Here is a 27,407-nt window from a genome sequence, read left to right as displayed (position 1 = left end):
ACACTGACTGGGTAGGAGTTGCCCGTAGGCACAGATCTAGGATCAGCATACCCTCCCCAAACTGTAACCTTAACCATTAGGAGCAAAAACACAAAAGATCAGTGTGTAAGGGTAACACCATCCTACTCAATCTGACACACTGGCCTGCTTTGGACTGCACTCAATAATACACTGTAGATCCAGACTGTGCTCTAGGGTCTGTATCCCAATTACCAGTAGACAAAACTGTTCTCTCTCTGCCAAATCTGCATACAGTACAGTACAGACTCTCCTAGTCCTCGGGGCTTGGGTTGCTCACTCAGAGAGCTCCAGGGGCACGATGACGCAATAACACACTGACACATTTCTCATCCCAGACACACACTCCAGACTGGGTCGGATGTGGTACTATCAGAGCATGATTGCGCCGGTTATTTGCAAGTAAAACGTTCTCACTCAGAGGAAAGTTTCAGCTAGCTACAGCCTGGAGGCTTGACAGCCTAGAGCCTAGACAGCAAACCCATCTCTGGGGAACCAGCCAGTACCAGACAAAGCATAAAACAATAACAGTGATTAAATATTGGGCTGTTTTTATCAGAGAGCAAGTTATGAAGAGGAGTAATGAGAATGTAGTTTGTCAAAGTGTAAAAAATATGACTTTGGTCCAGCATTATGTTCCAACCCCAGATTATTGTGTGTCTAATAATCGAAGCCCCCTCTCTACTGTTAGTTAGACCCCCATTCCTATAGGCTATATTGTTCAGAAATAAATTATTTGACTTGTCATTTCCCTGGTCTTTGTCAGGTCAGGCCAGGTCAGATCACGGTATTGTGCTGACTTTGACGGTGTAGGCCAGTGAGCACTCTGAGGCGCTAGGACCCAGCAGTGTTTTTTAGAGACCAGTGAAAAATTCGCACTAGGACCACGCAGCTAGCGAGGCAATAGCGCTGCATTGTCTTTGTTCCTCCACTCAGAATCTCTCCCCGTCTCTCTCTATCCTTTCCTCTACTTCCATTACAGTATTACACGGGTCTGGATGATTGCAGAGACAGCAACATGGCTGTGAATCTCAGCAAGAACAGACTGGCCCTTCTAACAGCCTACCAGGATGTTATCAACGAGACCTCGTCCACCGACTGGTAAGTTAATTGAACATCCCTTCTCTATCACGGCTCATTGGCTTTAAGTGTTTTATTGCGGGGTTTAACAGTTGAGCGGCGGGGTAAAGGTTACTATGTCAGGATTCATGGTGCATGTTGATACATTTTCTAGTGGATCGGTTGCAATATAACGGGTCCTTTCCAAAGCTGTCAGATTAATCGGTTCAGGCCATGGGAAAATGTATTTTATATAATTAAATCCCCCAAAGTGCTGAAATGTGCAACTGTTCAGAGCATACCAATTGACACCGGTCCCTGCTCCTAGTTAAGAAAATCAGCAGGCACTGTGCTCAATTATCAAATATTGAGCAAGAAAGAAAGAAAGAAAGAAAGAAAGAAAGAAAGAAGGATTCATTGTTTGTTATGGACTAGTTTTTACTTTGGACCACTGTCTTTCTGACTGTCCCAGACACTTTGCGTTGTGGGGAGCCCCTGAAAAGGTTACATGTTGAGAACATCTCAGTTCTTTCCCCTTTTGCGAAAGCATACCGTTCTCGCAATTTGTACATCTCCATTTGCACATGGCATATGTAGCGTTCTTGCATCCCAACGAGCGAGTGTAGAGACGAGAGGAGCAAGGCGATAAGTGTCAATCTATCAACACTCGATGTGACCGGCCCTGCTTCCTCTCATTATACGCGATGTAACTGCTCGTTTGTCCCTGTTAGGAGGGAAATGTTAGTAAATGGGATGGAGTATGAACTCAGCCTACTGAGTGAGCGAAGGTCCCGTGTGTTTTATCCACACATTCCATCCGGCCTTGTGTCAATGCGGAGGCGTTTGACTTCCCTTTGTGTGGAAATGGATACACAGTGGTAAGTGGAATGAATATATTTTCACTTACAAAACCAGCTGGACTTACTTGGCCATGGAAGCAAGAGTGAGACTGAGATTCTGAAAGGCTGCACCCATTGACGTCCAGTGATGATTATATCATCTCTCTCTTTTGAAGAGGGTAGGCTATAATATGAGTAGGCATTGGGCTCAACTCTAAGCTAAACTGCTTACGTTATCATATATTCCAACTAGAAAGATAACGGCTGTCTCTCTTTCTATTGATTTCAACAGAGTGATCTGATTGAATCATCGACAACATATCTGCTTTGTATCTCTTCATGTATAAAAGATGCCTGACCTAATGTGTATCTGGTTGAAAGAAACAAATCAATACTTAATCAGTCTGTGGCGTAGCCCAGTCTTCAAGCAAGCCCCCCCCCCCCCCCCCCCCCCCACCCCCCTTTGATTTTTTAGCCATGGGGCAGGGATAATTTTTTTTGAGTTTAGTGCTCAGGGATTGTTAAAAGAAGGGACTATCTCAAATATTTGTCTTAATATTAACGACATTTGAAATATACTGTATATTTTGATAGATGATGCTTTGGTCTATCACACCATGTAAAGGATCATCCTAATTTGTAGTTATTTTTCATGAAATGCACATGACTGGATTTATATCAACTCCGTGAGACACCATAACAGGTATTCTATTTGGACAATTATTGTCCAACAAGTGTTTAAAGGTCGTGATTGTTTAATTCTAACATTAGATTATTCATATATGTAATACAAATCTCCATTTATTTTTGTTTTGTAGCACTATATAATGCTCCAGGGCTAATTTCGTTAGCATTTTGGCATGTTTTTCTAGATTTAAAACCAAAAACATTTAACTCAAACATTATCCCTTCAATTGTTTAAGCATATATTGCAGAACAGTGATTACACTATTTTTTTCAGATCTTAAGGGGGGCTACCATCAGTGACTGAGTTGACAAGCCACTGACTGACTTGACAATTAAGATACACAAAACAGACGAAAATAAGTTTAATACAAACATTTGTAAAATAAAGACTATTTTGGAAATCCTCAATAAAAACAACCATTCTATCAGATCTTTTAGCACTCTGACGGAGTTGATGTTTTTTACGAATTTGGCAAAATAAAACATTTCAAGTGGTATACACACTAGCCATTTTAGTTTTTCTTCAGTTGCTTTGACACTATAACCTAATTAAATGTAACATTTTAACCAAAATTCTTATCATGCAAATGGAGTTGACACTTTATGATTGTGACCATGCTCCAATATTGTTTAAATCTATCAAAAGTATCAAACTTTCTTCCTTCCAGGCTTTTTCTTCTCTTGACTTTATGTTGCGATTGGCAACTTTCATAAATTAGGTGCAATTACTGCCACTGACCTCGTTCGTCTTTCAGTTACCTACGTGGGTATAACCAATGAGGAGATGGCACGTGGGTACCTGCTCCTTTGAACCAATGAGGAGATGGGAGAGGCAGGATTTGTAGCGTGATCTGCATCAGAAATAGAACTGATTTCTATTTTAGCCCTTAGCAACGCAGACGCTCGTTGGCACGTGCGAGCAGTGTGGGTGCAATGATTGAATAACATAGATTTCAGGCTGTAACACAACAAAATGTGGGGAAAGTCAAGGGTGTGAATACTTTCTGAAGGCACTGTATACAGCTTGTATGTGTGATAAAGACTTATTGAGGGGAGGCATCCCCCCTCATTCGGTCTGTTATAGCCAACCCAGTAGCCACACTGCCAAGGAAATGCACACCTATAGTTGAATATTACCCGCGCTTTTTGTTCAAGTGGGTTTCACCAACATCATTGCCAAAGGTTAATATTTCCTTTGGCTGTGTTTTTAAATGTCGCCAGGACCCATTTTATTTTATTTGCTTATTTATCAGATGCCAAAAAAATTGCCTGATAATGCAAAGGGCTGAGGACTTGACCCCATTACTCGCATTTGATCTGAGCAAAACAAAGACCACCATCTCTGACCCTAAACAACCTCAATCCTTTCCCCTCTCTCCCTGTCCATATCGTACCCCATCATCATCTATAACATGGCTGCCAGGGCCTCCTGGCACAAGTGTTTTTATTCACACAATCTCAAACACATGCACGCACACACTTACATGCACTCACTGTAAATACCAGTCCATTTATCATACCCAATATCCTATGCCCTCAGCAATATGAGCCCTCTACCTGGGCTCGCAACACCCTAGAGACACCTGGGTGTCTTTCACATAATAGCAGTAAGAGGTGGATTCACTGTGGACTTTCTGTTCGTATAATTGACCTTCCTGATGTCCTTCTTTTCTCCAGTTGGGAGGAGAGTGGAGACATTCTGCCCTACACACACACACACACCCCTCCCATCATGCCTTTAATCATTTTAACCAATTCTCTGAAACCTGAATACAAAGATAGTTGTGTGGTGTGGGAGGTACAACAATCAAACACTGGTGGTAACTACCTAATTCTGGGTCAGAAGCTGCTGTCTGTCTGATTGTGGCATGACAAGACATTTTTCAAAGCATTTCAAAGAAGGCAGACGAAGCCAAAGTGATAGCAAGCAGAAGGAACCCAGACGGATGATGGATGATATTGTCTTTGGGTTCAATGAGGGCCAGCCATAGCCTCAGTGACAGTAATGGCTAGAGCCTAGAGGACATTTGACAGGCTCTCCTTCAGAGTGCCCGCAAGAGAGAATTTTGTATTTTTGAACTCCACCACGAAGAGGTGAAGCACAGCCGGCTAGAATATCACAAGGCTTATCCAATATCAAACACACATAGACATCTGGAATGTTCCATATAGAGTGCTGGCTGTTGCTGATTCGCTGGGCTCTATTGGTTTGACCGGTAGCCCTCTCAGAAAGCCATTACCTGACATGTTTCCTATTGGGTCGTTCCATGTCATTTCAGCAAGCCATGACTCCCACCATCTGATTGTTCTGAAATTGTTTCTGTAGTTAAACGGATAAGATAAGCATTCTGGAAACATTATTTTGTCTGAAATTAGCCTAATTGATTGCACCCAACCAAACTGACAATTTTAAATGATAATGATTTAATATATATGAATTCTATAGGACTTAACATACATTTCTTTCTAACAATGAGTAAGACATGAGGAATCCAAAGAAGTGGACAAATGCCCACAGACCCACAGACCCCACACACCCCACCACAATCCCACACCAACAAAGAGTATATAGTATCAGACCCCCCCCCCCCCCCCCCCCTATTCAGAGAAATGTCATTTGAAGTTGAGTTTACGGTATGTCCCACCCTACATCCTGATATTACCAGGTTCTGCCCACTAGATGGTGCTATTCCTGCTATTAAGGGATTATTTGTTAAAGGGATAGGTCACCCAAATACACAATTATATATTGGTTGTCTTACCCTGTAAGTATATTGACCAGATATAAAAGGAACCCATGCCTTGGTTTTGTATACCGATGTGGTAACCTACCGTTTGTAAAACGGGCAATTCACCGTTAATCTCTGTCATTTGGTTACATCGATTTCTGTTAATGCATGTATTAATTTACCTTTACCTCTCATTCTCGAAATGGAAACATTGCAGAGTTCAAAACATGCTACACTTGTGAGAAACAAGTTGAGGTATATTTCATGCCATCATTTACGTGCTCCATGTGAACAATGAGCATGTGTCTGGTTTCCCTGTCCTTTTAATGTTGACAGAGTGCGCGCGCCCGCCTGACCACGCGTAGAAAGCAGTACCTGCCTGGCCTGCTTCTCGCAAATGCCAATAAAAAGAAAAGATTAAGATGGGCAAAAGAAGTCACTGGACAGAGATATGGATTTTTCTTTGCAACTCTGCCGAGAAGGCCAGCGTCCCGGAGTCACCTTTTCACTGTTGACCTTGAGACGGGTGTTTTGCGGGTACTATTTAATGAATTTGCAGTTTTCTGCTGTGCTAACATAATTGCAAAAGGGGTCTCTAATGATCAATTAGCCTTTTAAAAGTATGAACTTGATTAGCTAACACAACGTGCCATTGGAACACAGGAGGTTGCTGATAATGGGCCTCTAGATTTTCCATAAAAAATATTCTAGCTACAATAGTCATTAACAATGTCTACACTGTATTTATGATCAATTTGATGTTATTTTAATGGACAAAACATCTGCTTTAATTTAAAAAACAAGGACATTTCTAAGTGACCCCAATCGTTTGAACTGTAGTGTGTCAATGCCACTGCCATCGAATGACCGCAGCAGCAGGGTTTGTGATGTAATGCGAATATTTCAGTAAAAGTGGGAGAAACCCATCGGACTAAGTTTGAATGGTTTTGTGCGTTGAAATAGGATCCGTGTTAAACATTTGTATATGCAGAAAAGCAAACAGACAAGGAGGCAAATATCTTTATCTTGACTCCGTTAATGTTGTGGCAATACAAAAATGTACAGATCCTCATCAACCTGACATTTGTTGATTTAATGTTTAAAGTAATAACCTGAATAATACAAGCTAAATGCCATGATAATAACGGAATGTAATGGCTTGTTTCAAGTAGGTTTTTATTAAAAAGTATATCCATGTAGTCAAGTGTACAAAAATAAGTGTTTGAGTGTTTATGTAGCTTGACCTCTTCTTTCCTTTTCCACCCTCCCTGCCCCCCAGCCCTTCCTCCTCAACCTCTTGCCTCCTCCCATTCCCTCCTCCTCCAATTCCTACCCACTCATCTTCCTCCTCCGTGGGTCACTGGACCTCATTCATATAATTAGCAAGAAAAATCCCTGAAATGCTAATTTGAAATTCAATGTTATTTCGCAAGAATCCTGTTCCTGTCCAAGTGTTTTGGTGTTTCGAGTTCACTATGAAAGCACTACTACAGTAAGTACTATATAACCCTCCAGTGAAGGGACATTAGCATTTACAATGTCTAAATTTGGTTTGGGAAAGCATTTGCACTCCACTTGCACTTTTCACACCAAGGGGTTAGAGATGAATTTGGGTAGATAAGAGAAGCTATGTAGTCAAGCTGCAGAAGAGCTGTCTTCCACTAACACGCACAATTCATACCAAAGGCTGTCTACTTTTCCATTTTCCATGCTCGATCACTTCTTTCAAGGTCACCGACAGGAATAATACGATGTTTTGGACCCTTTCACTGACTGTTTCATGGTGTAGGGCTTTGACTGCTCCAAGATCTCCAAAGACAAACTGTAGAAATGTCCAACTATCATCCTCTGCAAATGGAGGACAGAGATGGGTTGCATTGGCTTTTGGAAGAGCTGAACCTCCCCTCTGAAAAATAAATGATCCTTTCTTAAGGGGAGCCAAAAGCTAGAAAGCAGACATGAACAGATGCTTTTGGTTTGCTCCGCTCCTTCAGTCAGCCAGTCAGTCACTCGGCTCATCAAATAAGGTATAGAAACATCAGACATGGCATTGAAACCCCCTGACACTGGAAACTCTACTGTTTGCTCTCTGCTGCCAAGAAACGGCCTTGAAACCAGCGAGGGCAGTGGGAATCTGTAAAGCCGTGACCGATAGGCTTGTAAAATCACTTGAAAAATCACCCTGTTTTGAATCCAATTAACTCACTGAATTACTAGTCTTATTCATTCAGACCTTCTTCACTCATCTCTTATTGTTTCCGGTGCCAACTCGAGATGGCCGCCTTGCTTCGCGTTCCTAGGAAACTATGAAGTTTTTAGTTTTTTTACGTGTTATTTCTTACATTGGTACCCCAGGTCATCTTAGGTTTCATTACATACAGTTAAGAACTACTGAATATAAGAGCAGCGTCAACTCACCATCAGTACGACCAAGAGTATGACTTTCCCGGAGTTGATTCTGTGTTCTGCCTTTTCACCCAGGACAACGGAATGGATCCCAGCCGGCGACCCAAAAAAACGATGTCGTAAAAGAGGCAAACGCGCGCCACTCCCTAGCATACTACTCGCCAATGTCCAGTCTCTTGACAACAAGGTTGATGAAATCCGAGCAAGGGTAGCATTCCACAGGGACATCAGGGACTGTAACTTTCTGTGCTTCACGGAAACATGGCTCACTCGAGAGACTCTATCGGAGTCGGTGCAGCCAGCTGGTTTCTCCACGCATCGCGCCGACAGAAACAAACATCTTTCTGGTAAGAAGAGGAGCGGGGGCGTATGCTTTATGGTTAACGAGACGTGGTGCGGTCACAACAACATACAGGAACTCAAGTCCTTCTGTTCACCTGATTTAGAACTCCTCACAATCAAATGTCGACCGCATTATCTACCAAGGGAATTCTCTTCGATTATAATCACAGCCGTATATATTCCCCCCCAAGCAGACCCATCAATGGCTCTGAACGAACTTTATTTGACTCTTTGCAAACTGGAATCCATATATCCTGAGGCTGCATTCATTGTAGCTGGGGATTTTAACCTGTTGCGACGAGCAATCCCGTATCCGGGAGCGTAATTATAGCCTCAAGCGCATTACCATAACGCAATGTTAACTATTCATGAAAATCGCAAATAAAATAAATATATTGGCTCTCAAGCTTAGTCATTTTTGTTAACAACACAAGAAAAGCATTCAAATAAAATCATTTACCTTTGAAGAACTTCGGATGTTTTCAATGAGGAGACTCTCAGTTAGATAGCAAATGTTCAGTTTTTCCAAAAAGATTATTTGTGTAGGAGAAATCGCTCCGTTTTGTTCATCACGTTTGGCCAAGAAAAAACCCTGAAAATCCAGTCATTATAACGCCAAACTTTTTTCCAAATTAACTCCATAATATCGACAGAAACATGGCAAACGTTGTTTAGAATCAATCCTCAAGGTGTTTTTCACATATCTATTCGATGATATATCCCTCGTGGAAGTTTAGTTTCTCCTCTGAACGACGTGGAAAAATGCCTGCAGCTGGAGATTGCGCACCAATTTCGACGGAGGACACCAGGCGGACACCTGGTAAATGTAGTCTCTTATGGTCAATTTTCCAATGATATGCCTACAAATACGTCACAATGCTGCAAACACCTTGGGGAAACGACAAAGTGTAGGCTCATTCATTGCGCATTCATAGCCATATAAGGAGACATTGGAACACAGCGCCTCAAATCTGGGGCACTTCCTGTTTGAAATTTAATCTTGGTTTTGCCTGTAGCATTAGTTCTGTGGCACTTACAGATAATATATTTGCAGATTTGGAAATGTCAGTGTTTTCTTTCCAAAGCTGTCAATTATATGCATAGTCGAGCATCTTTTCGTGACAAAACATCTTGTTTAAAACGGGAACGTTTTTCATCCAAAAATGAAATACTGCCCCTAGAGTTTCAAGAGGCTAATCTGAAAACAAAACAAGACTCCCTAAATTGTATCAGCATATCAATTGCGCAACCAGGGATGGTAAAACCTTGGATCATTGCTATTCTAACTTCCGCGATGCATATAAGGCCCTCCCCTGCCCTCCTTTCGGAAAAGCTGACCACGACTCCATTTTGTTGCTCCCTGCCTACAGACAGAAGCTAAAACAAGAAGCTCCCACGCTGAGGTCTGTTCAACGCTGGTCCGACCAATCTGATTCCACGCTGTTTCGTATTGCGTCAGACAACAACATTGACGAATACGCTGATTCGGTGAGCGAGTTCATTAGAACGTGCGTTGAAGATGTCGTTCCCATAGCAACGATTAAAACATTCCCAAACCAGAAACCGTGGATTGATGGCAGCATTCGCGTGAAACTGAAAGCGGGAACCACTGCTTTTAATCAGGGCAAGGTGACCGGAAACATGACCGAATACGAACAGTGTAGCTATTCCCTCCGCAAGGCAATCAAACAAGCTAAGCGTCAGTATAGAGACAAAGTAGAATCGCAATTCAACGGCTCAGACACAAGGGGTATGTGGCAGGGTCTACAGTCAATCACGGATTACAAAAAGAAAACCAGCCCAGTCACGGACCAGGATGCCTTGCTCCCAGGCAGACTAAATAACTTTTTTGCCCACTTTGAGGACAATACAGTGCCACTGACACGGCCCGCAACCAAAACATGCGGACTCTCCTTCACTGCAGCCGAGGTGAGTAAAACATTTAAACGTGTTAACCCTCGCAAGGCTGCAGGCCCAGACGGCATCCCCAGCCGCGCCCCCAGAGCATGCGCAGACCAGCTAGCTGGTGTGTTTACGCACATATTCAATCGATCCCGATACCAGTCTGCTGTTCCCACATGCTTCAAGAGGGCCACCATTGTTCCTGTTCCCAAGAAAGCTAAGGTAACTGAGCTAAACGACTACCGCCCCCGTAGCACTCACCTCCGTCATCATGAAGTGCTTTGAGAGACTAGTCAAGGACCATATCACCTCCACCCTACCTGACACCCTAGACCCACTCCAATTCGCTTACCGCCCAAATAGGTCCACAGACGATGCAATCTCAACCACACTGCACACTGCCCTAGCCCATCTGGACAAGAGGAATACCTATGTGAGAATGCTGTTCATCGACTACAGCTCAGCATTTAACACCATAGTACCCTCCAAACTCGTCATCAAGCTCGAGACCCTTGGTCTCGACCCCGCCCTGTGCAACTGGGTACTGGACTAGGCAACAACATCTCCACCCCGCTGATCCTCAACACTGGGGCCCCACAAGGGTGCGTTCTGAGCCCTCTGCTGTACTCCCTGTTCACCCACGACTGCGTGGCCACGCACGCCTCCAACTCAATCATCAAGTTTGCGGACGACACAACAGTGGTAGGCTTGATTACCAACAACGACGAGACGGCCTACAGGGAGGAGGTGAGGGCCCTCGGAGTGTGGTGTCAGGAAAATAACCTCACACTCAACGTCAACAAAACTAAGGAGATGATTGTGGACTTCAGGAAACAGCAGAGGGAACACCCCCCTATCCACATCGATGGAACAGTAGTGGAGAGGGTAGGACGTTTTTTAAGTTCCTCGGTGTACACATCACAGACAAACTGAATTGGTCCACCCACACAGACAGCATCGTGAAGAAGGCGCAGCAGTGCCTCTTCAACCTCAGGAGGCTGAAGAAATTCGGCTTGTCACCAAAAGCACTCACAAACTTCTACAGATGCACAATCGAGAGCATCCTGTCGGGCTGTAACACCGCCTGGTACAGCAACTGCTCCGCCCACAACCGTAAGGCTCTCCAGAGGGTAGTGAGGTCTGCACAACGCAAACTACCTGCCCTCCAGGACACCTACACCACCCGATGTCGCAGGAAGGCCATAAAGATCATCAAGGACAACAACCACCCGAGCCACTGCCTGTTCACCCCGCTATCATCCAGAAGGCGAGGTCAGTACAGGTGCATCAAAGCTGGGACCGAGAGACTGAAAAACAGCTTCTATCTCAAGGCCATCAGACTGTTAAACAGCCACCACTAACATTGAGTGGCTGCTGCCAACACACTGACTCAACTCTAGCCACTTTAATAATGGGAATTGATGTAAAATATATCACTAGCCACTTTAAACAATGCTACTTAAATAATGTAGGGTATGTAAACATTATATTATCTCATATGTATACATATATACTGTACTCTATCATCTACTGCATCTTTGTAATACATGTATCACTAGACACTTTAAACTATGCCACTTTGTTTACATACTCATCTCATATGTATATACTGTACTCTATACCATCTACTGCATCTTGCCTATGCCGCTCTGTACCATCACTCATTCATATATCTTTATGTACATATTCTTTATCCCTTTACACTTGTGTGTATAAGGTAGTAGTTTTGGAATTGTTAGCTAGATTACTCGTTGGTTATTACTGCATTGTCGGGACTAGAAGCACAAGCATTTCGCTACACTCGCATTAACATCTTCTAACCATGTGTATGTGACAAATAAAATGTGATTTGATTTGATCGCACCAAACGGACTGTGATGTGAATTTCGCCAACCCTTTTTTTCCTCCTATCACAGCTTTACTGTAGTACGACTGGTGAGACTATGGTTGTAAATGTCAATTCTCTTGGCCTTTGAATATTTGCTCATAAACCCAGAGGCATGACATTACTTTAGACAAACAGCTTGAGCAGAATGAAGAAGATATCTGTCGTGCTATCACAGGGTAGGTACAGTGCAGTATAGCGACAGTGATGTATTCTGGGAAAAAATGTAATTCTATGAAGTGTTTTCACCGTGGTCGTTGCTGACAGTGTGTCTGTCACCCTGTGTGCGGGGAGAAAGAGCCATATTGTGAGGGACATGGTCACATTTTCAGCTTGTTGAATACAGGTCTGAATACGAGACTTGGAAGTCTGGGCCTCGTGTGTGTGTCTGTGTTCTGATTCCGTAATGCCACTTTGAATGATGTGCTGTTTGGTTAGGCCATGTGTTGTAGAGGTAGTGCCTTCCAAACCAAAGTGCTGACCTGATTCCTATTTGGAATTCAATGTATATATATTCCTGCTACTCCCCCCCCCCCCCCCCCCTTTTCCATTCTGACCTTGAGTCTAATTTACTCACTTATCTTTTACAGATGGTGGGCATTAAGTGTGTCTGTACATACAAAACAAACACGTCCAGATTGTATGCTGTTTTTATGACTTCTACAGCTCAGTATGTTTGCTGAAACCTGATCAAATACAGCGAGGAGACAAATACATCATCGAAACGTACCGTCTGCAGGGAGTCTCTCGTGAAGAGATTCATAGCCACAGCAAATCTTTTGCTCCTGCACACCACAAGCTCCCGCAACCTCTGGACCCTACAGAGAAAGAAATCCTCACTGTGGAAATGGATGCCTGTATAATAAATCCTAGAATTCCTTCCCTTTCAGAACAATACCGTGGTGAAAATGCAGATTATTTGGCTCTTGGGTATACTGTCAGTTGGCCTCAGCAGATTAGCGTCAACCAACGACCAGAGCGTGTGAGACAGTAACAATAATCCTGTCGTTGTAGTGTGTGGGTGTTTTGGCACAGCCTCAGTTGTTGAAACTGGACTGTTATTCTGCTGCTTATTGTGATTATCAACATGCCACCATCCAATGACAGAGAAAGCAGAAACTAAAGCCATAATAACACTGACTAGTGTTTTATGTTGTGAAGGAACAGGGTTTGAGAATCCTTCACAATGGGTTGATGAGTGAACTATTAATATTTAGCAGGTTTCTTAGTACATCATTATCTGATCAATGCACTTTTGTCCCAAAGGAACGTATGTAAAGGATTCTGGTCCCCTCTAAAGTGTTCAAATAAAAACTTCCCTTTCAGCATCATCAGGACCGTTTCATCTTGGTGAGAGGAATGTTTTCCTAACCGTCTGCGCCAGCTAGCATTACTCGTCTCAAATGGAATTACTCCTCTCAGGCGTCTCGTGTGCGGAACACAGCAGCAGTCAGCTCAACTGCAGCATCGTCATCCCTTCAGAGCACATCTGGCATTGCCCTCTCTCTCGCTCCAGCAACCGTGGCTATTTCTGATGCTAACAGGCTTCAGCGTAAATAACGAAGTGACTAGCTAGCATATGTATCCATCACCAGCCCAGCATGCTAGCTCGCTCGCTGACATCTTCCCTCATGACCCACCCCCACTCCACTTCAATTCCTTGTGAGTCCCCCCTCCCCCACAATCACAACCAGCTTTAGTTCCTACCCCACACCCCACACCTAGCCCTCAGACTGGACTTCAGTTGGGCTTGATGATCAGCTGTGTGGAAGTAATCAGCCCGCTAATCCCCCAACAGTAAACAGCATACCTCCAACTTTAAACATCTCACCCCCTAGATAAGCCTAGCTGTGCGAGTAGTTTTGGCATAACAAAAACACACGGCAGTGTGGTCTTATCAGAGAGCTGCATCCCCCTGCCTGCCAAAGTACAGCACGCTTCGCTCCAGGCCTCTGCAGTGGTCCTGCTGAGTTGCGCTTATGAAAACTAGAACCTGATGAAATATCAACAAAAATATTTTCTTCGGGCCTTCGACAAACTACTACAAGGTGGTGAAATCAAAGCAGAAGACTGTGGCCTTTGTGCTTTGGTTGGCGGTAGTTTGAACTGTGTGTCTCCTTTCTCACACTGTGTCAGGTGGATCCCAGCGCACTCTATCCCAATGGGACTTCCTGTCAGGAAACACTCCTTCTAAAATAGGCCCAGCAGCTAGAAGCTTCCCCCAGGTGGTGGCTGTGGCATCTTCTGTGTTACTATGCTCTTTGTCTCAGTCTCATTTCTCCTGGCTCGACCTCCTTCCTTCCTGCATATCTTTCCTTCTGAACGGAAGACACTGCTTAGCAGGGATATGGAGGCTATCCCCAGTCAAGGCTATTCATTGACTTTGCCATTTCCACTTTGTACCGTAATTACTATTTCCTGTGTTCAGTTTAGTTCCAGAGACTTTTTCTGTGCTCTCTTTTCTACAATGGTATTGTCACAGAATACCGATGAGGCACTCTTTTGCCTCTTCCTCCATATGCATGGAATTGATTAGGCTGTTATAAAACAGTTCCCAAATTGTTGAACTGTAGAAATAGGAGGCAAAGCTTGTTTCCAAGGCATGTCCTGTGGTTGTGGTTGTGTGTGCGTGTGCTGAAGCTGGTTTCTAAGATGACACCTCTTTAAGCCTCTGACAGGGAGGCTGGAAATTGTGCGGTCAGGACCTACAGCTTCCATTTACATGATCAAATAATGTAAGACTTCACCCAGGGGTATGTATTATCATGGTTAAAGTAGGAGGACATCTTATGCTCTCTGGTCAGATAGTGTTTAGTCAGGTGATGACTGGTCTGTAGCATAGATCAATGGTCATCTTTCAATTATATTTTGATTGCTATGTCACTGTAATGAGTGATTATAACAAGATTATCAAATATGTTCTTTATATACTGTGGGTCAAATGATTGACACCCTTGACAAAGATGAGCAAGAATGACTATCAAATAATTAAAATAGTGAGCTATATTGTATGCTAAAAGAAATGAGGAAATTATATTTTATATTAATGCAATTGCTCAAAGAAAGATGATTTAGTTCTAGTATATTTTTTCCCCCAAAAAAGTAGCGGTCAAAATTATTGACTCTCCTAAAGATTCTTGTAAATAAAGTAGTCCCATATTCCTAGAATGCAATGACAACATCAAGCTTGTTGGATGCATTTGCAGTTTGTTTTGGTTGTTTCAGACTAATTTGTGCACATAAAAGGAATGGGAAATGTGGAATCACCTTTATTGTAAATAAGAATATAATATGATTCTAATCACTTCTATATTAATGTGGACGCTACGATGATTACGGATAATCCTGAATGAATCGTGAATAATGATGAGTGAGAAAGTTAGAGGGTCAAAGACCAAACCCCTAAGACAACTGGCTACTAGAACTAAACCGCTAGACATGGGGCAATGTAATTTGGTATGTAAACCTTGTGTAATTTGGTATGTAAACTTTGTGTATATGTCCTTACGATGTGTGAATATAAAGTCACTGCAGCCTTAGATGTCTGGTTCAACACCAGTTGGTGGCACTATAGATGTTGGTACCAGTGGCACTATAGGATACTAGCGCAATAACTATTGATCAAGTGGACATTGTCTCATGCAAATTAATGTTAGATTTAAATTATACGGACAAACAATGTGAAATATTGTGATAGTGCCTGCTTTGTTATCCAACTGATCTTGTCCTTTCTGTCATCCTGTGAACCCCGTTCATTGCTGCTCGCAGCTATATTATTATTTAGCGATTTAAGGTGAAGCGTTTTGAATGAAATATAGGCCCACTTCTATATTCTTATATTCTAAAGTATTTTTACATTCATCAGCCTTATGCTTTCCGATGCTCCTGCTAGGTCGATATTTCATTGTCTGGTATCATAATTACTTGACACTATAAGAGAAGTTTATTATTGTGGGTTTTTGGTTGCAAGCAAGTTTTGCTTTAAAGCAACACTCCGGTTTTCCTTTAAAAAAAGTAAAAAAAATAAAATAAAAAAAAAGCAGGTTTTCTGTGTTGGAATGGTGGGGGCATACCCTAACAACAGAATGGTGTGGGTGTATACCGGTCACAAATGATTAATGCGAGTAGTCAGCTGATTGGCCAGCTCATCCTCCTCAGGAGTATAACATCATTCTCTGAGGAAATAGCAAGCATTTTTTATTTTTATCCAGCGGTAATGCAGGGCTATATTCTGCCTGTTGGTTGCAATGCACACAGTGTGTTTTTAAAGAGGCCTGTGCTAAAACAATGAGTGTCTGTCCAGGTGACCTCCCAGGGGCCTCATTTATTAAAGGTGTATGCGTACAAAATAACTCTAAACCTTGCATCTATTGATAAACAAAATATTGAGCGTCAATTCATATTTTCCATAGATGTGTGCTGTTGCGTTTACTGAAATTGTTTGAATAGACAAAAAAACTTGCAGAATGCATTGTCAGTGTTTGGCAATCGCTGTAGACGGGATGTTTAAACAAAATAATGTAATAAAAATGAAGACTCTAACATTCTGCCCACGTTTCTACTTAAATGTGATCAAATTATTACTTGTTTTTTGATACTCTCATAGACTAGTTACATCTCCAAATGAGTTTGACATTTTTTCTATTAAAGGTAAATGGAGGATGTTTTCATAGCGGGGTTGGAATGCTCGTTCACAAGCGTCCAAATATAGTATGGCTCTGATTTTATCAATGATAACACGCACAGACTGCCCTGGTTGGAGCTGCACCAGAAAAAGCCAACGCAATGCCACGCAACTTAAGAAACAATCAAAGCTGAATTATTCATTTAAAGCGCAACGGTTCTGCTTGCTAGCCTGAAGTCAATTATTTATTCCACGTTTATGGTTTGCCATAAATGATGAAACATAGTCATGGCATGTTAATGGTGATGTTAAGCAGTGAGAACAGTGGTCCAAGACACAATGAAGTATTCTTTAGTCGAAGATGTGTTAAACAAATCAAAATCTGTCATATTTGAGATTCTTCAAAGTAGCCACCCTTTGCCTTGATGGCATTATTTCATAGTTTTAGCACAAACGGTTCGGACGCTACCAAACAAATTTGGCACTTTGACGGTACCGATTTCAGACCAGTCTCCTGACATTTTTGGGGGTTGTAGGGCAAAACAAAGAACACTGTCGTGTTTGAGAATTCCCCCCCCCCCCTTTCCATAGAGTGGTCATAATAGTTTGTAGGTCAAATCGGATGCTACAAATGTTTTCGTGAGGAGACCGATTTTTCAGGCTGTCTCATAACTCTGCCACACTGGTGGTGCGGTGGATTGAGACACATCCAATGCAAACAAACTGAGATCTCTAGCTTAATCTCAGACTCACACTCACAGATTTTTTAAATGTGACTTCTAATGATGCACGGGTGCGTCAATCAAATCTAGGGGGTTAAAATACAGTTACATGCCGTATTCATGCAACACATGATCATAGATGATCCTGAAATGGATACAAATTACTAATTTGAAATTCATGATAGAAAAAGTGTCTAACATTAGCTAGGCTAGGGGTTAGGGTTAAAGAGGTGTGGGTTAGGCTTAGGTAACCTTCTAGTTAAATAGTAGTAAATAGTAGCAAAGCTGCTAAAGTGATTCGAACACACAATGTTTGCTAGCTCTTCGTTATATACGCCGACCAATCTCCCTGCTATTGTTTCTGTTTGTTTGAAAAGGAACTTCAGGATTATCTACTTCCCCAGAGTCCGATGAACTCATGGATACCATGTTTATGTCTCTGCATCCATTATGAAGGAAGTTAAAGGTCGTTTCGGGAGCCAATGCTAACTAGCATTAGTGCAACAACAAAAAATTACTGGAAGTCTATGGTATCTACTAGCATGCTAGCAGTTACCATTGGCTTCCAGTCATTGCACTAACGCTAGTTAGCTAATGCTAGTGAGCAACTTCCTTCAAACTGCACGCGTAGATATCAAAATGGCCACATTATCTTTTTTTGAAATGCACTGTAAATTGTGTGGTTCGCACAAAGTAAGTTATTTGTGATAGTGGGTTGATTTATTTGGCATGGAATCACTATTGATAACTTAGTCCTACATATCTGAAGTTTGTCTGTTTGTTTTACATTTTGAGTTTATGGTACTGTACATTGTGAGTAGTAGTAGCATTCTTTTCGCCCTTCCAATAGTGCCCACATGCAGCCGTACATACATACATACATACATACATACATACATACATACATACATACATACAGTGGGGAGAACAAGTATTTGATACTCTGCCAATTTTGCAGGTTTTCTTACTTACAAAGCATGTAGAGGTCAATTTTTTTTTAATCATAGATACACGTCAACTGTGAGAGACGGAATCTAAAACAAAAATCCAGAAAGTCACATTGTATGATTTTTGAGTAATTAATTAGCATTTTATTGCATGACATAAGTATTTGATCACCTACCAACCAGTAAGAATTCCGGCTCTCACGGACCTGTTAGTTTTTCTTTAAGAATCCCTCCTGTTCTCCACTCATTGCCTGTATTAACTGCACCTGTTTGAATTCGTTACCTGTATAAAAGACACCTGTCCACACACTCAATCAAACAGACTCTAACCTCTCCACAATGGCCAAGACCAGAGAGGGTGTAAGGACATCAGGGATACAATTGTAGACCTGCACAAGGCTGGAATGGGCTACAGGACAATAGGCAAGCAGCTTGGTGAGAAGGCAACAACTGTTGGCACAATTATTAGAAAATGGAAGAAGTTCAAGATGACGGTCAATCACCCTCGGTCTGGGGCTCCATGCAAGATCTCACCTTGTGGGGCATCAATGATCATGAGGAAGGTGAGGGATCAGCCCAGAACTACACGGCAGGACCTGGTCAATGACCTGAAGAGAGCTGGGACCACAGTCTCAAAGAAAACCATTAGTAACACACTACGCCGTCATGGATTAAAATCCTGCAGTGCACGCAAGGTCCCCCTGCTCAAGCCAGCGCATGTCCAGGCCCGTCTGAAGTTTGCCAATAACCATCTGGATGATCGGGAGAAGGTCATGTGGTCTGATGAGACAAAAAATATAGCTTTTTGGTCTAAACTCCACTTGCCGTGTTTGGAGGAAGAAGAAGGATGAGTACAACTCCAAGAACACCATCCCAACTGTGAAGCACTGAGGTGGAAACATCATTCTTTGGGGATGCTTTTCTGCAAAGGGGATGGGACGACTGCACCGTATTGAGGGGAGGATGGGATAGGGCCATGTATCGCAAGATCTTGGCCAACAACCTCCTTCCCTCAGTAAGAGCATTGAAGATGGGTCGTGGCTGGGTCTTCCAGCATGACAACGACCCGAAACACACAGCCAGGGCAACTAAGGAGTGGCTCCGTAAGAAGAATCTCAAGGCCCTGGAGTGGCCTAGCCAGTCTCCAGACCTGAACCCAATAGAAAATCTTTGAATTAATTACTTAAAAATCATACAATGTGATTTTCTGCATTTTTGTTTTAGATTCTGTCTCTCACAGTTGAAGTGTACCTATGATAAAGATTACAGACCTCTACATGCTTTATAAGTGGGAAACACTGCCGATTTTGCAGGTTATCAAATACTTGTTCTCCCCACTGTACATACATACAGTGGAGCAAAAAAGTATTGAGTCAGCCACCAATTGTGCAAGTTATCCCACTTAAAAAGATGAGGCCTGTAATTTTCATCATCTCTAAGTGGGAGAACTTGCACAATTGGTGGCTGACTAAATACTTTTTTGCCCCACTGTACATACATACATACACACACACACACACACACCCAATTGAAGTCGGAAGTTTACATACACCTTAGCCAAAAACATTTAAACTCAGTTTTTCACAATTCCTGACATTTAATCCTAGTAAAAATTCCCTGGCTTAGGTCAGTTATAATCACCACTTTATTTTAAGAATGTGAAATATCAGAATAATAGTAAAGAGAAATTATTTATTTCAGATTTGATTTCTTTCATCACATTCCCAGTGGGTCGGAAGTTTACATACACTAAATTAGTATTTGCTAGCATTGCCTTTAAATTGTTTAACTGGGGTCAAATGTTTTGGGTAGCCTTCCACAAGCTTCCCACAATAAGTTGGGTGAATTTTGGCCCATTCCTCCTGACAGAGCTGGTGTAACTGAGTCAGGTTTGTAGGCTTCCTTTCTCGCACACGCTTTTTCACTTTTGCCCACAAATTTTCTATAGGATTGAGGACAGGGCTTTGTGATGGCCACTCCAATACCTTGACTTTGTTGTCCTTAAGCCATTTTGCCACAACTTTGGAAGAATGCTTGGGGTCATTGTCCATTTGGAAAACCCATTTGCGACCAAGCTTTAACTTCCTGACTGATGTCTTGAGATGTTGCTTCAATATGTCCACATACTTTTCCTGCCTCATGATGCCATCTATTTTGTGAAGTGCACCAGTCCCTCCTGCAGCAAAGAACCCCCACAACATGATGCTGCCACCCCTGTGCTTCACGGTTGGGATGGTGTTCTTCGGCTTGCAAGCCTAACCCTTTTTCCTCCAAGCATAACGATGTTCATTATGGCCAAACAGTTATTTTCTTGTTTCATCAGACCAGAGGACATTTCTCCAAAAAGTATGATTTTTGTCCCCATGTGCAGTTGCAAACCGTAGTCTGGCTTTTTTTATGGCGGTTTTGGAGCAGTGGCTTCTTCCTTGCTGAGCGGCCTTTCAGGTTATGTCGATATAGGACTCGTTTTAATGTGGATATAGATACTTTTGTACCTGTTTCCTCCAGCATCTTCCCAAGGTCCTTTGCTGTTGTTCTGGGATTGATTTGCACTTTTCGCACCAAAGTACGTTCATCTCTAGGAGACAGAATGCGTCTCCTTCCTGAGCGGTATGATTTCTGCGTGGTCCTATGGTGTTTATACTTTTGTTTGTACAGATGAACGTGGTACCTTTTAGGCATTTGGAAATTGCTCCCAACGATGAACCAGACTTGTGGAGGTCTACAATATTTTTTTTCTGAGGTTTTGGCTGATTTCTTTTAATTTTCCCATGATGCCAAGCAGAGAAGCACTGAATTTGAAGGTAGGCCTTGAAATACATCCACAGGTACACCTCCAATTGACTCAAATGATGTCAATTAGCCTATCAGAAGCTTCTAAAGCCATTATCATTTTCTGGAATTTTCAAAGCTGTTTAAAGGCACAGTCAACTTAGTGTATGTCAATTTCTGACCCACTGGAATTGTAATAGTCAATTATAAGTGAAATAATCTGTCTGTAAACAACTGTTGGAAAATGTACCTGTCATGCACAAAGTAGATGTCCTAACCGACTTGCCAAAACTATAGTTAGTTAACAATTCATTTGCGGAGTGGTTGAAAAACATGTGTTAATGACTCCAACCTAAGTGTATGTAAACTTCTGACTTCAACTGTACATTATTATCCTTTGGTTAAATTATAGGTGAACCTTTAATGTTTGCAGGGTTTGTTTGTCAAATAGATAGACATGCCATTCCTCTGCCCATCAGACATGATGAAAGCACTGAGTGGCAGGAAAGCACAGGGAGATAACAGAAGTACACCTGTATGATAGCACATTGGGACTCCACAGATATCTCCTTCCATTGACTCACTGACTGGCATTATTTGTCGCCCTCAAACCTTTCTTGTTCTCATGCCTTTTACACAAATTGCTCTTGCATGTGAAATCACGGCAGAGGAAAAATGGCCTTACATGGGTGCAATTTACCAGCTCTCAACCACCTCAGTCCTGGAACGATGTTATGTAGATTGGAATTCCCCCCCCCCCCCCCCCCCCCTCCACCAAACACGCTATTGGCCCTCCTTGCAGTCCTCACCTCTAACAAGGGATCATTAAATCAACCAATGGGACAGCAAGGGGAGTTCTGGTCGCCTAGGGAATTTCTCTAAATCATATTCACGTTGTATATGTTTGTAAATGCTCCGTCTGACCCAATGAGGTTGAAAAGCCCCTAGTGTTGTTTTCCCCCACACAGTCCTATCCATCATATGCTGTAGTGACCGGAGTGTTGAGATCTGCTCACTGCTCTCTACTCTCTTCCCTGCATGTGTGTGCTGCATGTGCAACTCTCCTGCTCCCAGCACTTTGGGCCCTCTGCCCAGACTCTGGGGGAGAGCGAGAGAGAGCAATTACAATGGGGCTGTTTATTTACCGGAAAAGTCTCTCCATCTGAATCTGCTTTCTGTTGTTGTGATTGTGACAGTTAGTTGAGGTGGTCTGGGATGTTAGCACTCTTTGAAAGCTGCCTTTTCAAACGAGAATTGTCCGATTTGTGTGTTTCTTTGAGTTAGCTCAAACTGTTTATCCCTCCATTTCTCTCTTTTGCGGTCTCTTATTTGCTCTTCTCTTTCTTTTCCATCTCTTGCTCTCCATGTTTTTTTCTCTATTTTTTCCTGTCTGTCAGATTCAAATATGTTCCATTGGTTTACGAGAGAGCTGCAGACAGTATGAAGCTTGATCACATTGAATGGTTTCACTCAGCTTTCATTTTAATGTGAAAATGCCTGTACATTCATAGGCTGCCTATTTTTACTAGAAATATAATGTTTTAGGTGAAGGCTCCACTTGGCGTGTCACAAAATGAAAATATTGTGGAAAAACGTGTTCTAATTCCTTAAATAAAATAGCATTTATGTAGAACCAATAGCAGTGCTGCCGAGACCTTTCATATGCTGCATGGAGGATAAAGCTTAGGGATTTGTGGAAAATCTGAAATTATTTGCAGAATAGTGTCGGAGGGGGAGAGCTTAGGCCCGGCTGAGACGAGATGGGGGGTCAGTGTACTGTAGGCTTCCTCCATCCTCAAGGACGTTTGTCTGTACAGCCCAGTAGGTGTCTGCAGTTCATAGTCAGTTACCACAGCAATAACATTGGCTATGTTCTGGTTAAACTCAAACTGTCATATTAGCCAGTGGATTAAACTAAATGTAAACATAAGTGTACTTTCAGTACCAGCTTCTCTTTTTTTAAATTTTATTTTCCCAAGCAACCAGCAACTCATACCTTTTTTAAATTTGATCTCTGTTTTAAGTAGAATTAGTAGAAATCAGGCTCCCTTTGGCTGTTTTTATGTTCTTCTTTGGGATTGTAGTTTCCAATGCTTCGAGGGAAATCATTTGGTATCTGCAATCATAACAAAGCCCCCACACTCCTCTCATCTGGTTTCCTGCTCTGTCCACCTCCCCTCTTTCCCCTCTACCTCCCTTGCTACAGTGTCATCCCTCCTTTTCCCATTTTCCTCGCTCCCTTTCATGCTCTCTCCTTTCCCTCCCCCTTTCTCCCCTCGTCCCTTTCTCTCTTTCTCTCTCTCCCTACCTCTCCCTCTCTCCCACTCCCTCGTTCTCTCTCTCCCTACCTCTCTCCCACTCCCTCGCTCTCTCTCTCTCCCTACCTCTCTTCCACTCCCTCTCTCTCTCTCCCTACCACTCCCTCTCCCCCATTCCCTCGCTCTCTCTCTCTCCCTACCACTCCCTCTCTCTCTCTCTCTCCCTACCACTCCCTCTCTCCCACTCCCTCGCTCTCTCTCTCTCTCTCTCCCTACCACTCCCTCTCTCCCACTCTCTCGCTCTCTCTCTCCCTCTCTCCCGCTCCCTCGCTCTCTCTCTCTCCCTACCACTCCCTCTCTCCCACTCTCTCGCTCTCTCTCTCCCTACCACTCCCTCTCTCCCACTCCCTCGCTCTCTCTCTCTCCCTACCACTCCCTCTCTCCCACTCTCCCGCTCCCTCGCTCTCTCTCTCCCTCTCTCCTGCTCCCTCGCTCTCTCTCTCCCTACCTCTCCCGCTCTCGCTCTCTCTCTCTCCCTACCACTCCCTCTCTCTCGCTCTCTCTCTCCCTCTCTCCCGCTCCCTCGCTCTCTCTCTCCCTACCTCTCCCGCTCTCGCTCTCTCTCTCTCCCTACCTCTCCCGCTCTCTCGCTCTCTCTCTCTCTCTCTCTCTCTCCCTACCACTCCCTCTCTCTCGCCCTCTCTCCCTACCTCTCCTGCTCTCTCGCTCTCTCTCCCTACCACTCCCTCTCCCACTCCCTCGCTTGCATCCGGAATAACACCATTCACTCTGATTAAATTCCCAATCCCACAGAGGACAGAGGAGAAAGGGAAAAGGAGTCTGCTCTGCTGTCAGCTGATGTAGGGGATTAAGGATGAGATCATAGGCCTTCTCTCATCTTCCCCACCAAACCCAAAACACACACACAATACTGTCTCCAGAGAGCGAGAGAGAGAGAGAAGCCCCTTGAATTGAATTGAGAGACAGGCTTTTAGTGTCTTTTCAGAAAGAAACAAAAATATTTGTGGCAGAGCGACAAGATGTGGATGTTTTATGTATTAATGTAATGTGCTTTGTCTTCATATAATGCATATTTTATGACAAAAGGACCATAGCTTTCAGAAGAATACCAGACACATACATAGGATTGTTCTCTCTCGTGCTGTCTAGGTTCTGTCTGCATGATTTAGCTTTGGATATCACTTGAAGAGGAAACATGACCTGAATGTGTGTTACCGTGCCGATTTTCCATCACTGCATCCACACCGTGTATTTTCCAAAGATGGCTCTGCTTCTGTCATTACTATATGAACATGATGTTCATATGGTAATGATGTTTGTTTGGAGCTCAGAGATTTGTATTGGTGTGACTTGTGATCGGTGAGCAGGTGCACAGTGCCCCTGGTCACTGTAAAGAGCGTTTGATGCCTGGGGCTGAACTCCTCCCATTTAGTCCTGCTTTCATATCTCTGTCTGTCGGTCTAACATGGTGCCAAGTGCACAAAATGGAAGGCTTGAAGGGCTTCTCAGTCATAGCAGCCCTTAACCACATATCTAGGATCATATTTCCAAAGCCACAATCCTAAATGTAATCATTAGGGGATTGAGAACATATCTGGCCCCGTATCAGTGGTTAGAGGCAACTTACCTACTGTCACAGATGCACTTAAAAATAGTCTCCTATGGAATACACATGGTGACACCATTCAATATTCACATCATTACCACAGTTCCTCTTTCCCTGACTCGCCTCTCTAGTTTTAGAATGGATATGTTTAAACTCAGGTGAACATTTTACTGAAATGACTTGCCTAAGCATGTGTTATTAATGTAACCATGCTGTCATGTCACTTGACGACAATGGGACCCTAACCCTCACACAACCATCTCATGCTAAGCCGATTTGCCCAGGTTCTTAGCCCAGCTCTGCCAAAAGCCCAGAGATCTTCTGTGGAGAGGGAATATCTGTCTTCACTGCTTTGTCATGGTCCCAATAGAGAAGGATTTCGGATGGCTTCTCCCTGTGTTTGTGGGGGGCAGGCTTTGGTAGCACAGGTACACACACACTGGGGACTGTGGGAAGGCAGCCTTTCCTGAAGGAAGAGATGGTGAGGGCATTGGAGAGAGTAATAAATAAAGAAGTTGTCATGACTGTCTGTGACAGTGCCTTCTTTATATACTGCTAAACAGACATTGTTGGCATTAGTGTCCCTAGTGCCCTCACTCCTTATCCTTCCATTTGCGGGGCAGCCCAAATCCCCTCCCAATCGTTATGATGATAACGATGGCTTCTCTCTCCCAGACCCTCTCAAATGTTTTTTTGTGGGCTTTGGATGAAAAAATGAAATAAATGCTCTGTGAGACCACCCGCCAATGTGGCTGGTAAGAATAGACATTCTACCAACCAATGCCAAAATCTACGACCATTTGGCTGTTGTTAATTTCCCATCCCATCTGTCACGTGCAAGTAAATCTACGATTTTAATTGGCTGATACACATTTTGTGCCAGAGAAACTGTTTGCATTTGAAATGTTTGCTTATGTTCGCAAGTATGGACCCAGTGTTTCTCATTTCCTTCATGCTTTCATTCACCACTCATTCTCTATTACATGATTCCAGAAGCACCCCTATCTGTAATCCTCATTTGGTTTTACCAGATTAATGCAAATACCCCTAACACAGTATCCTCAGGTGGGCCAGTTATCTCAAAGCCAGGCCAGAGGCGTGTGGGAAGAGGAAGATACAGCCGTACACTCAACAGATGAGTTATGATACTGTAATGGACATAGTGGATTTAGATGTGTTGGTGGGGCATAATGCTTGCATCATCAAAGTCCTGTTTGATACAGTACTGAATATTTGTGTGTTGACTGTGAGTAGCTTTCAAGGGTCAGTATTTGGATAAAAGCTTCTGTGACAATGACAATGCTCCTATTGGTGCTAATGTACATGGTGTTACTCTTAACCCTGTGTACATTTACACAGGTCATATTACAGTGTTAATGGATGTGTGGTTTAGCTTCTGATTTAACAGATGTTAATGGAAGTGACTTGTCATTCACACGATGACTCAGCAGCCTTGTGCAGGACAGGGAGGTAAAGCAGTGTGTGTGTGCCTCTGTTTTCCAGTTGGATGGAGCTCAATATCCATTGTTAAACGCATAGTCGGGTAAGTGCGGTGGATTAGTGATGTTTTTTTTTCAGAAAGAGGATTGCTCCAAGGCCTACAGCTGCAGTAGTCGATCAATGTAGATGATTGTGGTTAGACTCTGTGTACGCACGTTTTTAGTTTATAGACAGCCAGTGTTAGTACGTGTGTAACATAACGTAGTAGGTGTAAAATAAATGCCTGAAACTAGATCCCCCACATTCTGGTCTTGGTGAGAATTATTTTTAAAACTCTCCAGAGGTTTTCTGCACTGTTTAACCAATCCAGGAAATGTGAAGGAGTTAAGATGGCATCGGCCTTGTTGGTGTCCAAAATTGAAGTCGCTTCATAGGCGCTCTCTTCCAGTTCCCCTGAAAAACAGAACATCCGGTTGTTTATGACCCAGTAAAGGCGTGTGTGTACTTCTGCGAGTGTGCTTTGGAAAGAGAACTTGAGGGAGGGAGGTGAAAAAACTGTGAGTAAAGAGCAAATGAGGGAAAGAGATGCTAGCTGTGACTGAGGGCAGCCAGGCTGCAGTTTGCTGAGGCAAGCACACCGCATCAGTAAATGAAGGGGTTGGGCTGGGAGGAGAGAGCTTTTGCCAGCTCACAGGGAGAGGCATTCTGGGTAGTTGTCTCACAGATCAGCTATCTCCTTCTCCCCCTCTCTCGTCTGTTTCTGTCGGCATACAGTGCCTTGCAACAGTATTCAGACCCCTTGGATTTCTTCATTTTATTTTCTTCGAAAGTGGGATTAAAATTGATTTTTTTATTTTTTTGTTAACAATCTACACAAAATACTCAGTCAAAGTGGAATAGAAAAGTCATAACCAAAATAGTCATTTTGGTTATGACTGCCAAACTTACCCTAGTAAAACTGACTATCCTACCGATCCTCGACTTCGGCGATGTCATCAACAAAATGTATTTATTTCACCTTTATTTAACCAGGTAGGCAAGTTGAGAACAAGTTCTCATTTACAATTGCGACCTGGCCAAGATAAAGCAAAGCAGTTCGACACATACAACGACTCAGAGTTACACATGGAGTAAAACAAACATACAGTCA

At 43.0% G+C, this 27,407-nt stretch overlaps 1 protein-coding gene across 4 annotated transcripts in view; it reads left to right on the top strand.

Annotated features, from left to right (window-relative positions):
* Nucleotides 1-834: 834 nt before the first annotated feature.
* LOC110537521 (drebrin) overlaps nucleotides 835-27,407 on the top strand; it is a 99,629-nt gene continuing 73,056 nt past the window's right edge. Inside the window, exon 1 of one of the 4 annotated variants that reach the window (XM_036937479.2) lies at nucleotides 835-1,119. In XM_036937479.2, coding sequence (XP_036793374.2) covers nucleotides 1,037-1,119 — 83 coding nt within the window. In that variant the 5' untranslated portion in view covers nucleotides 835-1,036. The remainder of the gene's footprint in view (nucleotides 1,120-27,407) is intronic. The other 3 variants (XM_036937477.2, XM_090192388.1, XM_036937476.2) reach the window with 3 other exon arrangements.

This window comes from Oncorhynchus mykiss, chromosome 12 (assembly GCF_057628025.1).
Source record: "Oncorhynchus mykiss isolate SJ-2025 chromosome 12, ASM5762802v1, whole genome shotgun sequence".
Lineage (NCBI taxonomy): Eukaryota > Metazoa > Chordata > Actinopteri > Salmoniformes > Salmonidae > Oncorhynchus > Oncorhynchus mykiss.
The sequence above is the reverse complement of the archived record's forward strand: the minus strand, read 5'-3'. Positions and strand labels throughout refer to the sequence as shown.